This window comes from Triturus cristatus, chromosome 3_2 (genome assembly GCF_964204655.1).
Source record: "Triturus cristatus chromosome 3_2, aTriCri1.1, whole genome shotgun sequence".
Lineage (NCBI taxonomy): Eukaryota > Metazoa > Chordata > Amphibia > Caudata > Salamandridae > Triturus > Triturus cristatus.
The window spans coordinates 138,157,152-138,173,231 of NC_140584.1; the positions used below are offsets into that span (position 1 = coordinate 138,157,152).

At 42.3% G+C, this 16,080-nt stretch overlaps 1 protein-coding gene across 1 annotated transcript in view; it reads right to left on the bottom strand.

Annotated features, from left to right (window-relative positions):
- Window positions 1-16,080, bottom strand: part of DRD2 (dopamine receptor D2) — a 1,132,644-nt gene that overhangs the window by 33,194 nt on the left and 1,083,370 nt on the right. Inside the window, exon 9 of the mRNA XM_085647358.1 lies at window positions 4,275-4,614. Coding sequence (XP_085503484.1) covers window positions 4,275-4,614 — 340 coding nt within the window. The remainder of the gene's footprint in view (window positions 1-4,274; window positions 4,615-16,080) is intronic.

Genomic DNA, 16,080 nt, shown 5'->3' on the forward strand with positions numbered 1-16,080 from the left:
CTTAGCCCACACTCCCAATTATGGCAGGAGATACAAACACACGCTTCTCTGTGGTGTGTTTATTTTTAATTAAATTCACACGCGCACAACCAGGAAGTCTTCGTTCAATGCGCACAGTGAATCAGAGGCATATACGCTGGCAATCTTATTTGTCAAGTCAGGGTTTCCACTCACTTGACGCTCCGCACTCCTTTTTCTCCTTTATTTAAAATCACATGAGGGAAAAGACTTCATTCCATGCGCATAAGGTCACACATATCAACAGCTTGATTCCAGCAACAATTCTTTTCAATTCCTCAACTGCAGAATAATTCAGCAATGTATGTAATTCAGTGGCAGACGTTCAATAATATTGTTGCGCATATATAGGAGCCTTTTTTTTAAAATAAGCTTCCACATGTCTTCTCAGCACTAGTGACACCAACAGTCATTAGTCCGTTTCAAAGCATAAAATATGCTTTCATTTGTCTTCTTCACGTTTGTAGCACCAGCAGTCATCAATCAGTTCCACGCTTATAATGTTAATAATAAAAATAATGCTGGTCTCAATAGTTTTGATTGGATTTCACTGACCTTGTGCTGTATTCAGGCAGTCCATTTTTGCTGGTCTCAATATTTTGATGATTATCACTCGTCTAGGGGTTGATGACTCCAAGCTTAAATTTCATCTGCTTTTATCATCCCACCTTCGTCGCCACTTTTAAGAAGCGCAGACAGATATCTGTAAGAAGAACTTTATTGCAAGTTCACATGTACAACCCCTAGACAGACAGGTCCTCTCTCTGAAACTGCCAGCTCTTCTCTCCCAGCCAACTCAGAACAAAGCATTTTGGTTTCTATGGAAGGAATGTTGACCAGTTGCCTGGCTACATACTAAGACACAACACATACCATTCTGAATCGCTATTAGGAAGAGACGCCCTTGGCACACCCCTTCCTAATAGCGACTCGCAAACACTATTTTGTGAGTCACCGACTCGCAAAATATGGTTCATAAATAGCACCACCCTTTTTTGCGGTCGCAAACGGGCCAATTTCCTGCTTCCGACGGCTAAAAACAGTTGTGCATCTGGCCCTTTGTGTTGATTCCCTTCTATGACAAACCTTGGGATATAGGATTTCCACTGTGATAATTCTTGGTAGGCCCATTTAAGAAGGGTTGTATATTTTTTGCCAACTGATGGTTGCTCTATCGGAAAACTTGGGGTCAATACAGTAGGACTGAGTTGTTTTCATTGTGACAAGCCAATGATTAAGGTTCTAAGCCTGATTGGTTCATCAAAAATGTTAAGTCAAATGCCATAGTTTTCATTTGTTTATCATGAAGAGCTACAGCAAATACAGTAGGCCAGACTTATTTATTGCAAAAAGCATTGTTAAAGCAAAAAGATGTTTCAGGGAGGATTTTATTACACTGTGGTAAAGCCTTTCTAGGGGTATTTTGTTGCATGGGTTTGGTGTCATTTACCCCTTTGAAAAGACATCATGGTAGAAAATTTCCACTGTGAGAATTCTAGTTAGGCCCATTTAGGAGAGACCTTGGATTGTTTTGCAAACTGTAATTTTGTGCATATTTGTAATTGTATCCATGTATGACTGGTGGTTGCCTTGTGGCAAAGCTTCTGTTAAAGCAGTAGGCCAGCATTTGTCTGTGAGAAGCCAACGATAAAGGATACAAACCTAATTGGTTAATTAGACGGTATTGTGATAGCTGTACTATATCTGTTTTGGTATTACAAAAAGCTATGATAAAGGCAGTAGTTGTAGCATATTTATAGTGTTATGGTATGTGTAGTTTTAAAGCGCATATTCACCCATGTATTTATCGTTGCGTTAAGCAGGTGTGTCGGCCTAGCCCTCAAAATGGAAGATTGTTACATTGAAAAGCTACGTCTTCAGCTTTTTGCGGAATTTAAGAAGAGAGGGAGTGGCTCCAAAGTAGAGTGGTGGCTATTCCATGCTATAGGAGTGATGTAAGATAATGCCTATCCTCCTGACCTGTTCTGTGTAAGCAAGGGATGTGGGCGAATGGGAATACTGCGGCTCAGAGGTCTCTATTTGGTTGGAGGAAGGAGATGCGACTGTTCAAGAACATGTAGCCTAAGTGTAGTGCCTTTTTATGTGAGTATATAGAGTTTGATATAATTGCCTTTGTGTATTGGGAGCCAGTGGAACTCCCTTAGGAGTGGTCTGTTGTGAGTTCTATGTGCGAGGTTGAGGATAAGCCTGGTTTGACGAATTCTGGATGGTTTGTTATTTTCTATGAGTTGCTTGGTAATCCTGGCATAGAGGGTGTTACAGTTATCCAACTTGCTTGTGGCTAAGTTGTGAGTGACAGTTTTTCTAGTGTTGCTTGGAAATCATTTGAAGATCTTTCTTAGCATCTTCATGGTGTGGAAGCAGGATGCAGTGAGAGGTGTTGACTTGTGCAGTCATGTCCATTACGCTGCTGATGATTATTCAGAGGTTCCTGTTATGGGTGATGGGAGTGGGTGTGAGTTACACTGGCCACCAACAGGAGTCCCATGGTGAGGTGTTCTTGTCGAATAGCACTACTCCTGTCTTGTTGGTGTTGAGCTTCAGACAGCTTTGGCTTTCATCTAGTTAGCAACCTCTGTCATGCAGGCGGAGAACTTGTTTTGTGTTTGGGGTCTTGTCCAAGAGGAAAGTATGAGTTGTGTGCTGTTAGAGTAGGAGAGGATGTTGATGTTGTTTGATAAATATATGTTAACGAAAATAGACTTTAAAGAATGGCTTGAAATTACACTGTGTTAAAATATGTTCACAGGAATTTTGCGACATGGAATCAGACAGATTGCTGTAGTAGGCACGTTACCCTATTGCCCAAGCCCTAAAAGTAGAAGGTTTGCATTTGAGAATCCTTGCAAGGTCTCTCACGGAGGGATTCCACATTGTTTTGCCAGCTGTAATTTTATAAATGTTTGTATATCTATGCATTTATCAGTGTGTATGTTTTAAATTACTTTTTACATCTGGGCTGACAGCTTTAGCAGTCTAACCGAAACTACCAATAAAAACATGGGACACATATTTAGTGGGACTTTGGGTTTTCCTGTTCAGCCACTGGTCTCTTTAAGTGTTATTCACATTATGTTTAACCACCAAAAGCATTGAACATGAGGCAATCGGTCAACTCACTTTAGCCATTGGCTCTATTGTCCTGTGCCCTGAGTGATGGCATTTTTTTCCTGATGACATGTCAATGGCGCCAGATATTGTCCATAGTGTTTCATTGTTTTTACATTTCCAAGTTGACAGCCACACTTAGAATCATCATGCCAGCCATTTTGGATTGGTGGGGCAATTAACCACAATACACAATACAATACCCAGATGGCCATTCACTGCACTATTTAATTTTTCATTTATTCTTAATGGCAACATGTCCACCAGGTTTATGCACTAGCATTTTTGTTTTTTTCTACCTGCATTCTTCTGATTAATATTGTATATGCTTGCTGAGTTTATGTTGATTTTGATTGTTGATGGGTCAGTAGATGAATGTAAAGAAGCGCGAGTAGATAGATGAATGGAGGCATGGGTACAAGCATGGGTGACAAATTGCATGTAAGATTATGAATTGAGTGCATACATTCACTAGTAAATGAAGAAGAAAAAAAACAAGACCTATTGGCATTGCAAGGGCTTGTTATTCTCATCAATAGTTGTCTTAAACACAGAGCTAAATCTTTTTGATTTATACATGACTTGATTCCCTGGTTTTAGAGCATTGCACAATCGCAGTGAACATTTCTTTTTTTGCACAGAGGGTTTACATACAATATTGTGTCATATTACGTCTTTTTGGCTGTTTTTTTTTTAGGTTTTCTGATTTGAAAAAGAAGATAACTAGTAAAAAAAGAACATAATTCTCTTTTTCCGTGACCAACCTTTTGATCATCAATTGTTCTATTCCAGACATTTCTACAACAAATCCTTTGTGTCCACAGAAGTCCTGTCAGGGATGGGTTTGTCATCTTCCACCAAGCAACCCAAAACATACTATACTTCATTTCCGTTAGATTTTATTCTCTTCGCTAGACTTTATGGAATGGTGTTTGAGCATTGCATTTCATTGTTAATTTCGTTTAATCAAGAACTATTTTAGCGGTAAAGGAATTTCTCCATGATCCCATCTAAGCAACCAATAGTAGACTTGTCTTCGGTTTACACGATGAAAAGTACTTTAGATGAGGATAAACATCAGCGACAAGCTTTTCATATGCACAAAAAACTCAACAAAATGTTCTTACCAAGCACAATGGCCAACATCTGGGTGGCCTTCTTTTCCTTCTGTTGTGAGAGTTTCCTCTTACTCAGGGTCTTGAGCGATGTCCTTGTTTTACCATTGGGCATTGCTTGGATCTCAAAAGCTTTTGCAGTCTTTGGGTTATCATTGGCATGCCCATTCTTTTCAGCTTTCAGAGGACTGTCTGCTGGGGAGGGCAGGCTGGTGTTGTTGCACTGGTTTGAAGTGGCCGGCACGGCAAGCTGGTGATTCTCAGGAGATATCTCCTTATTTTTGCTTTTCTCTGGGGGTGAGGTGCTGGACAGCATCTCCATTTCCATCTCTTCGGGGTGGTTAACTGCCTCCTGAACAAGGATCAAATAACCAAAAAATAAAGCCAGTTAAATTAAAAAAATACTTGCAGTGAATACAAATAAAGCTTGTGCTCATATACCAGAATTAGTTACAGTCAATTGGATGCCTATTAGATACTAGTATTAAAAAACAACATCTGTATAAGAGGAATTACTCTTTAAGTATGATTTCCGAGATTTGCAGTTTAGAGTTGTGTGCAATGCCATGAAGTTTGATCTTGAATACACTGGCCCTCATTTTGATATCAGATGGACCGCCACCAATAGCCATCAGTGGTGTTGCGCCTAACACCGAGGGCATTGGTCCCACCACCGGATTACAAGACTGGTGGCCGGAGAGATGATGTCAGGGGGAAAGACCTCTGACAGGCTGAAGGAGCCGCGATCAGACTTCTATCTCTACAAAGAGGGTGGTGCCTGCGCAGGCACCTTGGGATGCCCCTTTTAAACTGCCTTTTCATACTGGTCCCACCACTATGGAAAGGCAGCTGGAAAGGGACTTTGGGGGCCCCAAGCAGGGCCCCCGTCACTCATGCGCCACTGCTAAGTGGCCAGTGGGGCACATGTGGTGCACCCCCAAATATCCATGCACCATGTGCCAGACACCACATGGTGCCTGGCACAATGTGCATGGAGTTTTTAAACATACCTTTTCTACTGCGGCTTGTGCTGCAGCCCTATTCCAAGTCGCAGCACAAGCCACAGTAGAAAAAGGCAGAATCATTCCAACCGCTTACACAGCTGTCTTATCGAAATATAGCGGGTGGAACCGCCGTCTCCTTGTCATGCGGTTTCATTCCTGGTGCGATGGGGGTCGGACACTTGTCCAACCACGTAATGAGGCCCAATATTTTTTATTTCTGTTCCCTGGGCTATGATTTTAGATTATCATTTATTAATTGGGCTGGCTACATAATAAAACAAATGATCGTACTGTTCCTCCCAGGAAATATTTACTTAAAACATTGCAACTCGATGCTACGTTGCCTTCGAAATTTATTTTTTAATGTTTGATTGTGATAAAGATCGCACAATTTGTTACTTCCATAAATATGAGAATAGTTATTTTCACTAGGGTGGGACTGCAAGTTGCCCTAGGTCCACCAGGTGCATCTTTATCAATGGATGTAACATTTTAAGAAAGATGTTCAATTATTGCTAGGATCAGGGGATCCATGGTGAACATGAGGAAGGTGAAACTACAAGCCCCATTAAGCAACCATATAAAGGCTAGATAACAAGGGTTTCTGTTGAAAAATATTATTGTAGTTTTACTGGTGACATCAGAGACGATAAAGTCCATAAAAAATGTTTGGATGTACCTGCACAAAAATAAAGATCTATGTGGTCATTTGATAATGTCTGTACTAATTCGCGTTTCCAGAGGTTCTAGGTAAGTTCTTTATTCACATACACAATTCTGGACATTCAGCACAAACACGATAACCAAGTCCACTCTCCAGCTGACCCCAATCCACATCCAGTGTGTTTAAAACACAGACATTCTTATTGATAACACAGTTAATAACCCTTGTATTATTATGGTGCTACATCGATTTAAGGAAGAATAATAACATATGTATAATCAATCGGTCTAGCTATTAGATAATAAAACACAGCAAAATACACAAAAGAATGGAACGGCCATAACTCAATAACCTAATCCTAAAATGTCCCCACTATGGTAACCAACATTTTCATAAAATCTACAGTGTAATAAAAAAAATGGTTGAAAGGTGCAAAAATGGCCGGAGCAAAATTGGGAATCGAAAAATATCGTTACATTTCTTGTAAAATGCACCAAACTAAAGGTACACAGTAAAAAACGTCATTATTTATATGCATCTAACTTTAAGTTCATTGGATCCATAAAAATAGAAACTGCTTCCTAAATATAGGCTGCTTTAAATTCTTTCCTCCAGGCTAATTCAGTGTATTTGACTACAACTGGCGATAATTGGCTCGATAGCTAACTCCACTTGCTGCAACCAACTTGCCAATTTCATATGTTCCAAATATAGGAAAAGTCATTTTCTCCTTGATATAAAATATAATTAAACTTTATCGTCATCTGCCTGGGACTTTAACAGTGAGTGACACAAGGCAAAGGGAGTTAACAATTTTTAAATGACCAGCTCATAATTATGGACTGAAAGCGAATGAAGATATTGAGCAGAAGGGCGAATAATTGATGTTAATGTCTGGCACCACATGGACAAACATTTATTGCCACCTGTCTTCCTAAATCGCATCCAACACTGGCAACTCAACATGTGCACGCTCTCACTAATTATAGAATATAGACAAACATAAGTAGTCAATACCAACATTTTTAACAATCTGATTGAATGAGCCAATCTCAGCATTCCTTGCTTGCTGTTAGTTGCCAAATGGGATACATGAACCTGACCCGACCACAACTGCATTGACTGGAATGCTGTGTGTTCCAAATGCTTGTACAATAAGACTCCAGGAAAACACTGCGGGCCTCATTTATGGCATGGTGATATGTATGTGTGATACGGTGCATTCCTGTCCTTTTCTCCTGCGCTGGCACACAATGGGCAGGCAGCCTTGCACCAAATCAATCAATTCAGGCCATAGTCTCTTTCTAAGTGTGCTGCAGAATGCAGCACACATAGCAAAAGGAAAAAACGAGGAGAAACAAAAACATTTCTCCTCATTTTGCCTCCCTAACACCACCCCTGGGGTAGCGTTAGATTCGGACACAAACCCAGGTCAACGATTTCTCGTAAATCTGGGAATGCTTCATATTCCTTGAGTGTTGCATGGGAACGCCCACAGCAACACCCATGGAACGCCCATTTCACACGGTGTTATGCGTGAAAGGGGCCCATATTTACAAGGCCATGAAAAGCCATGTAAAGTGGCTTTAAGTGGCCTTGTAAATATGCCGGATCACATTGCGCCAACGAAACGTCAAAAAAGTGACGTTCCAATGTCGCAAGGTGCCTCATAAAGTAGGCCCTCAGAAGGAGTTGAGCATAGAGGGACTGACAAGATGCTATGAAGAGTATAGGCTCTCTCTCTTTGATGCATACTGATGAATCATATTGTGCTGATTCGCAATGAATGTCGGGATTGTTATTCATGTTGATCAAATGTAGAAAAAATGATAGTGGGGAAATTGCAGCTAATTAATTTGTAGGTGGTTTTAGATCTAGTTTTAATCTGAGATAGGCGTTAATTTATCTGTGGCATGCTGTGCGGGTAATCTTCTCTTAGCGGGCATTGCTTTAAGAACACTTTTTGTTTCCCAGATAATCCCTTCTTGTTGTCTAATGGAAAACGATCTTGAAATTCATGAAAACTAGCAATCATATTACCTATAAAAATTGTTAATGGTACATATTTCACTCGTTGTTCAACTTTGCCACTTCATGTTGTTTTTTTAGATGTTTCACATGTGCTAGAAATTTTATGTTTACATTGTTTAGTCTTTTATGGGTAGAGGCTGGAATTTATAGAAGGAATGAAGGCCATCGCCGAATGGATGACGATCAGCCGCCTGAAACTGAACTTGGACAAGACGGAGGTCCTCATCATCGGATTCACCCCCTCCGCCTGGGACGACTCATGGTGGCCGGCTGCCGTGGGAGCTGCACCAACGCCCACTAACCACGCACGCAACCTGGGAGTCATCCTGGACTCCGCATTGTCAATGACCCAGCAAGTGAACGCCTTCTCCTCCTCCTGCTTCAACATCCTCTGCATGCTCCGCAAGATCTACAGATGGATCCCCACCAGTACTAGAAGGACAGTCACCCAGGCCCTCATCAGCAGCAAACTGGACCACGGCAACGCTCTCTACGCAGGAACATCAGCCAAATTCCAGAAACGACTACAACGCACACGGAACGCCTCTGCATGCCTCATCCTCGACATCCCAAGCCACAGCCACATCACAGCCCACCTGAAAGACCTACACTGGCTCCCCGTCAACAAGAGGATCAACTTCAAGCTCCTCACACACGCTCACAAAGCTCTCCACAACACCGGACCAGCGTACCTCAACGAACGACTCACCTTCTACACCCCGAACCGCCAGCTTCGCTCCGCTGACCTCGCCCTCGCCACGGTCCCCCGCATCCGTCGAGCTACCGGCAGCTGCAGATCGTTCTCCCACCTCGCCGCAAAGACCTGGAACACCCTCCTCATCCGCCTACGACAGACCCAGGACCTGCTGGCCTTCAGGAGACTCCTCAAGACCTGGCTGTTCGAGCAGTAGCAGCACCCCCGCCCCCCCAGCGCCTTGAGACCCTCACATGTGAGTTGTGCGCTCTACAAATGGATTGATTGATTGATTGATTGGATTCAGGTTTTTTGGTGTCAGTTGAAGAGCATATTGTGGGTCATAGAGGATCTCAAAAGAAAGCCTCCAGCTTTACCAATGGTGGCTGTTGGATTGTCAGTAGGTTTCCCTTGGTACAGTTTTGTGAACCTTGTTGCATCTTAGTAGAGGCTGTAGTCTGGGAAAGTTAAATCTTGCTGTCCTTCCGATCTCATAGGAACATGGGGCCCGATTCACAAAAGTAATCTAAGACAAAATCCTAACGTTATGACTTTCGATATTCACTAAATGTATTTAGGAGTAGTAAAGTTAGGATTCTTAACTTTACTACTCCTAAATGCAATTTAGAAATCTTGCAACTTCTTCCCAGGATATTCTCCACATTTCCATTACCGGGCCAGACTGTAAAGTTGGCCTGGAAATTTTTAACGTATATGCCAGAGGGACCCCGGGTGGCCAAGTAAGCCCCATTATATCAACTTTGGATACAGAGCTTACGGCCATTACCTCCACAGCAGGCATAATTGTCGCAGGAGATCTAAATTGCACCTTTGAGCCACTCTGCAATGAGGACATCCAGGGCACCAGGGACCTAGACGCTAAGTGGGAAATCCCCTGCCTTAGTCTCCCCCAATAAAGAAATGGTCTCCAAGAGCCATACAAATCAATGCTCTGACTCTAGAGCATAATTTGAGGGCGACCAATGGCAGATCCAAATCTGATCTAATGGGAGCCCCTACCTTCACTAGAACCAAGGTGCCCTCGCGCATTGACTATATACTGCTGGACGTCGGATCCTGGGGCGACTTTATTGATATGGAAGTGGTCCAAAGATGTGAAAATGACCACAACCCCTTGTCCATGCATTTCCTGTGTAATCCCGTCCTTATTTCCACTGAGCTTGTTAGCACCAAGAGCATTCGGTTGAGGGAAATTGTCCCCTCCAATTGTAATCGGCGCCTTAAATGGCCCAAGGTTGCCGAATGTGAACTGTCATTGGAGGGCATCAGGAAGATCATTAATGACAACATCTTATTACTTAATGATGTCCCTGACACTCCCCCCTCTCCTGTGCACTCTTCAAAGCTCAAGGAAATATATCTTTCAACTGTGGACAACGTGAGCGAGTTTTTCCAGGCCAAAGCGTATCGGGGCTGTAAGCGTCCCCCTCCTAAGGGTGAAAACCCGTGGTACTCTAATGAGTGTAGGATAAGGAGGCAGGACCTCTCGAAAGCTCTAAAATCTAAGGTTCAGACTAACATCCTGTCTGCAAGAAAAATATACTATAGGTCTATTGCCTTAGCCAAACGAGCTTGGGAAGAATCTCACTGGCAAGAACTTAAATCTGAAGCCCAGCTGAAGGATGCCACACTATTTTGGGATCTTATTAATGTTGGCACAAGGATGGGGGCTGACCCATTATCGAACCATATCTCGGGGCGAGACTGGTTCGATCATTTCCAGAAATTATGTATGGGTGATGAAGGGCTTATCCCGCTTGAGCAAGGGCACGAATTAGAGCCTCCTGTACCCCCACCTGAGAATGAGCATTTTGGCCTCAATGAGGTTCTTACAGCTATTGCTTCGATTGCGCCCGGTAAAGCAGCTGGTCCCGACGGCCTTCCGGGTGACCTTATGATTCATGAAAAAAATCTCTGGGCACAATTTATCTGTAGATCCCTAAACCTCATAGCAAACGGCCACCCTGTACCTGAATCCTGGAAAGGGGCTGAGGTGGTGACCATCTACAAGAAGGGGGATAGAGAGGATCCTGCCAATTACAGACCGATTAGTTTAATCGATGTCATCCAAAAAGAGGTTGGCAGGGTCCTCTTAACACGGATGAAGGGATGGGTTGATGAGGAGGGTGTTTTGTCCCATTTCCAGGCTGGATTTAGATGTGGTGTTGGTACGATGGATCAGGTATTTAGACTCTGCCTGATCCATTGGAAAACTGTAACCATCGAGAAGGGTAGCCTGTATTTGGCTTTTATAGACCTAAAAACAGCCTTCGATCTGGTCCCCCGTTCCAAGCTCTGGCAAGTTTTGCTTGACCTAGGAATCCCTCCTTTGATTTTGTCTCTTGTCAAGCGTCTGCATGAAGATAACTTTGCCAGAGTAAGGTGGGGGAGCCAGGGCCAGCTTACTGAGAAAATAGTTGTCCAGAGAGGAGTACGCCAGGGTTGTGTCTTGGCGCCGACCTTGTTCTCTCTCTATATAAATGGGGTGGCAGACCATTTGAGCGAGGACTCGACCGATGCCCCAACCCTGTGCGGGGAAAAAACACCAACTTTACTATTCGCAGACGACACCCTCCTGGTCTCCAAGAGTCCTATGGGCCTGCAGAAACTCCTAGATCGCTTCACCTCGTTCTGTGTAGCCAGAGGCCTGGTTATTAACATATCTAAAACCAAGTTAATGGCTCTGGCACAATCTAAAAGTTTCAGGAATAAATTTAAGTTGAATGGTAGCCCGTTGGAGTTAGTTGAGGCCTTTGATTATCTTGGGGTAAGGATGAACAATAAAATGAAATGGTCCCCCCATCTGACCAAAATGGTCTTGAACCATAAACGGATTTCCGGGGCTATAGCGAGGCATCAGAGACTCTCCTATAGCCGGCCTGTAGTTCCAGCTATCAAAGTATGTGAGGGCAAGGCTCTGCCTGGGTGCCTATATGGGGCGGAACTCTGGGGGTTTGACAATCTCTCTGAGTTAGTAAGATCTGAGAATAAATTTTTTCGCGACTTAGTTTCGCTCCCTCCATCTACCCCCCTAATCCCGCTCCGTTACGACCTTGGGAGACACCCAATAAATGAAGTGGCGAGGCTGCGTCCCCTGCTATACTGGACCCGGCTCAGGAGGTCTCCCGACCTAAGCCACTACGCATCCGGCCTAAATGAACTGATAAGATTGGGTTCAGGTCATAAGGTCGGTTGGGTGTCCAACCTGAAGAAATTAGTGGTTGCAATTGGTTTGGACCAGGCTTGGGAGAGTCAGATGCCCCCGCCCAAACCTCTAGTGAAAAGGCTTTACTGGGACTGGATTTCTGCCATGACCAACAAAAATCAAAACGGTATTCTGTCGGAGAGATTTCTGAATGTCAAGCATACCCCAAGACGGGAACCCTTCCTTGACCTCATTGAGTCCCCGGGGGACAGAGTCCTCTACCTTAAATTCAGGTACGGCACACTCCCTCTCCGAGACTTCCAGAATGGTTGGAGCGACCAGATGGGAAACAACGAGGGCTGCCCGGGTTGTGTTTGCCCTACGGAATCTATAGCACATTTTATTTTTGCTTGTAGGGCATACAGCCAAGTGAGGTCTAGGTGGCTAAAACCAGTTTGTATTAATTTGGGCTGTTCATCCCACAGGGTGGCTTTACGCATTTTAACCTATGAGACGCTAATTCCAAGTGTTACTTGTGGTATAGCAAAGTTTTTAGGACATGCATGGAGGATAAGGCAAAAGCTTGTCAAAGGAAAATAGTTAAATAAGCCGTTGTGAGCATTGTTCATTGAGCTCACTTGATTTGGATGGGCTTTAATTATACTGCTATGTGGTTTTATGTATTATTTTGCCTTAATCTGTTCTAGCTTCGCCTCATTTTTATGTACGTCTATGAGAACAAGAAAACTGACCAACTGTTGATATGAATTTTCTGGTCTTTTAGAAAATTAATCTGTGATGTATTTTTGTAACTTTTATGATTGATATTTTATCAATCGAATAAAGTGATTTGATGATGATGAATAAACAAGACAAGTCCTATACTGCAAATGCAATTTGTGAATACCAAAAGTTGTAAAGTTAGGATTTTGTCTCCGGTTACTTTGTGAATCGGGCCCATACCTGCTAAATGGTTTTTTTTTTCCGACGAGAGTCATCACCACCTTGATTGTATCCATTTGATCCAATCTAGAGAGATTGAGGAAGGACCATAGTGATGTTTTCTCTTTGATGACCTCCACATATTTTTCTGGTTCAAACTGAAGCTGGAGCTAATGTGTTCAGAATAAGGAAAGCTAAGGCATAATATGTAAGTGGAGTTCCATTTGAAATTACCGAGTTGGAAGAGGTGTCTTAAACATAATCCAGTTAGTGATATTTCCCTTCTTTGACCTTATATCCTGAAAGAGGCACTCATATAGAGTTTTTGAGTTTGAAATGGAGCGCTAAGGATTGTTGATAACTAAATGGATGCTGTTGGAGTAGGTAGAGGGGTTGCAGTCATTCAGTTTAAATCTGATGCCACCTGTTTCTTAGTCACACCTTAGTGTCTGTAGGAAGCTGCATGGCAAGAAGGAACGGGAGAGGTGTTAGAAGGTATCCTTGTCTCCCTGTGGAGCTTAAATCTGGAAGAGAGGATCCCTATTGTGAGACAATCACCATAGAGAACTGTAATGCAGTTTATACACTTCTTAAACTATTAAGCACAGTGTGAAGACAGGCTGTAATTTTGTAACTATTAAGCACAGTATTAAGACAATAAATGTTGCTGTCTGTTTGAAAATGAAGTCTTTGATTTAACTTGTGATTATTAATGATTATTTATATGTAAGAAACTTCAAATGAAAGACTATTTATCACTGTTTTATATCATTTTTGCACAATAAAAAAATGAAAAATAGTTTTAAATATTAGCACCATTCGGATCATTTATGCTTCCCCCCACCAAATCCGGAATCCAAGTTTTGGATCCTGGAAAGTTAAAACTTTTTCTGGGGTAGATCGTACTACTCAAGTAGTATAAAGAGAAATTCAAATTCAATTCAAATTCTCCTCTCTCCTTCTGTTAAATTGCCAGTACTGATATCCACTATATTCATTCTTTTTAGCAATCACACCTGACACTCATAGTGACTGAAAAAACACATTTTTAATGTTTTTGTTTTGTAAAAAATTCAATTTTGTCAAAGCTTTATAAATTCATTTTTGTAATCCAATAGTCAATAAAACAATATCACAAAAGACCACATACAACATTAAACAATATTCATGACTCACATGTATGATAATACAATGAATATCACATTGAACAAAGAACAACAATCAATTAATAAAAGTGCAAGCTCGGCTTCCCTATTTAGTAGAACACAACTAAAGAAATGTTTGTAGAATAAGAAACAAAAAGGAAGGAAAACGAAACCCAGAAGAAGGGGTTAGAAAAATGTTTCTAAGAACCCTAAGTCTTGAAATTTCATAATACCACAACCCCATACAGAGCACTGGCCAAACTGAAATGTTTTCAGGCTTTCCTGATGCAAAAAATCATCAATTTACTAGCTTTTTCAAGGGGTAGATGGAAGAAAAAAAGGGGAGGGTTAACCTGATACTATCTTTTCACTTGACTAGTTTGGACAGATTGAACAGGTCAATGCGTTTCGAACCCCATAACAAACTTTGAGCAGGGTTCTCCTCAGGACCTGGAAGCAGGCAAGCTTGTGTGGGCTGATTTGCACCACAGTGTTCGTGCCTCTTTTAAATTAGGCTGATAATTGTGCCATGTTCCAAAGAAAGCGCGTCAACATTTTTAATAGAGAGCGCTCGTGTTTGTATTCAGGATGGCGCTTTTTTCAAGTGTGTCCAAACTTGTGACAGAGTCACCAGCGTGAGTGGAGTGCTTTTCTTGGATGGCCCCTGCGGCCACAGCTTGCTCCCCTTATGGTGTGGTAGCCGGCTTTGCTCCCACACGGAGACAGCAGCTTTTTTCGTTTGTTCCCTCCGGGTGGAAGCAATATGTGTTTTGTTTCCTGTTGGACTTGGCCCCTTTTGCAAGTTCATCCCTGAACTTTTTGCCTTTCTCTTAGCCTTTTTTCTGACATGGTGTTGGTGGTTTTAGGACTCTGGGCACTTTAGCACTGCTGTCCAGCCCCTTATACTTTATTTTTTAACATTTTCAGAACACAGGGACAGAGTCACGGTGTCTTGCAACTGCAACATTTCTCTTCATGATGCTTCCAGCCAGTCAGAGCATGCTCCCAATGATTCCATTGACTATGCCTTGAGGGATGTAATGTGTGAAGTAGTTAGAGGTGTATGGTCAGGGTGTGAGTTATAGTTACTTTAGGGCACCAGATGTAGTTACTTGACATAACTATAAATGGTAAATTTCTGTGTTTTCTTTTTTAAATGGTATGTTTTAACTTACATTTCCACCTAGCTATAATGCTCCCTTCAAGATTTATTTTTTACAGTGAATTTCTAAGGTTTTTTTTAATTATGAAATAAGATATTATTGAAATTCTTAATTGGAACATCACTTTAACCTTTGTTTTTTCAATAAATGTCTATGTTTTTTTAAATGTAAATGTGTTTTTTTATGGAAAGTAAAATGCTCATTGCCTTGCATGGTATGGGTTAGGTGCCCAATGTCCCACTGCACATGGCCATGGGGTTAGGGTAAAGGCCTCACTGGCACCCAGACCCTACACCCAACCCCATAGGGGTGCCCAACTCCCTTTTGTTTTAATTTTATGGTGGTCCCTGGATCAGTGTATCCACCGCGGTACTCAGTGTAACAGCCCTAGGGAGATTTGTCATGGATCCACAGATCCGCAGCAAATCCCCAGGGTTGTTGCACTGAGCATCACTATGGATCCACAGAACCCCCCCAAAAAAAATTGACCCCAGGAGGTGTCCCGGTGGAACCCTTCCTACAAGGCCCAGGGGGACAGATTATCCCTACCCTACCCCCTTATTTCTAATTTGGTATGACTTGAGACAGAGTCTCAACTCCAAAGATTGCAGCTGCAACTTTCCTTCAGATTGCTGGCAGCCAATCACAATGCATAATTAAGCACATGGATCTGCGGATCTGTCACGGATTCCCTGCGGATCCTCAGAGGCATGAATTATACAAAGTTTTTCTCCAAAACTACTGAACAGATTTACTCCGAATCCCAAAAGGCACGGTTTCTAGACCAATATCTAGCTTTCTACCACATTTAGGGCCTCATGTAGGAAGCCCAATACCGGTCGGTAACGGCCGATTTTCGGTAAATATACCGTTACCGACCGGTATTTGGGCTTTTGAGATGTAGGGGGCTCATTTCATGAATCGGTATTTACCGAATCGGTAAAATTACCGAATCGGTAATTTTACCGAATCGGTAAATACCGAATCATGAAATGAGATGTAGGGGGAG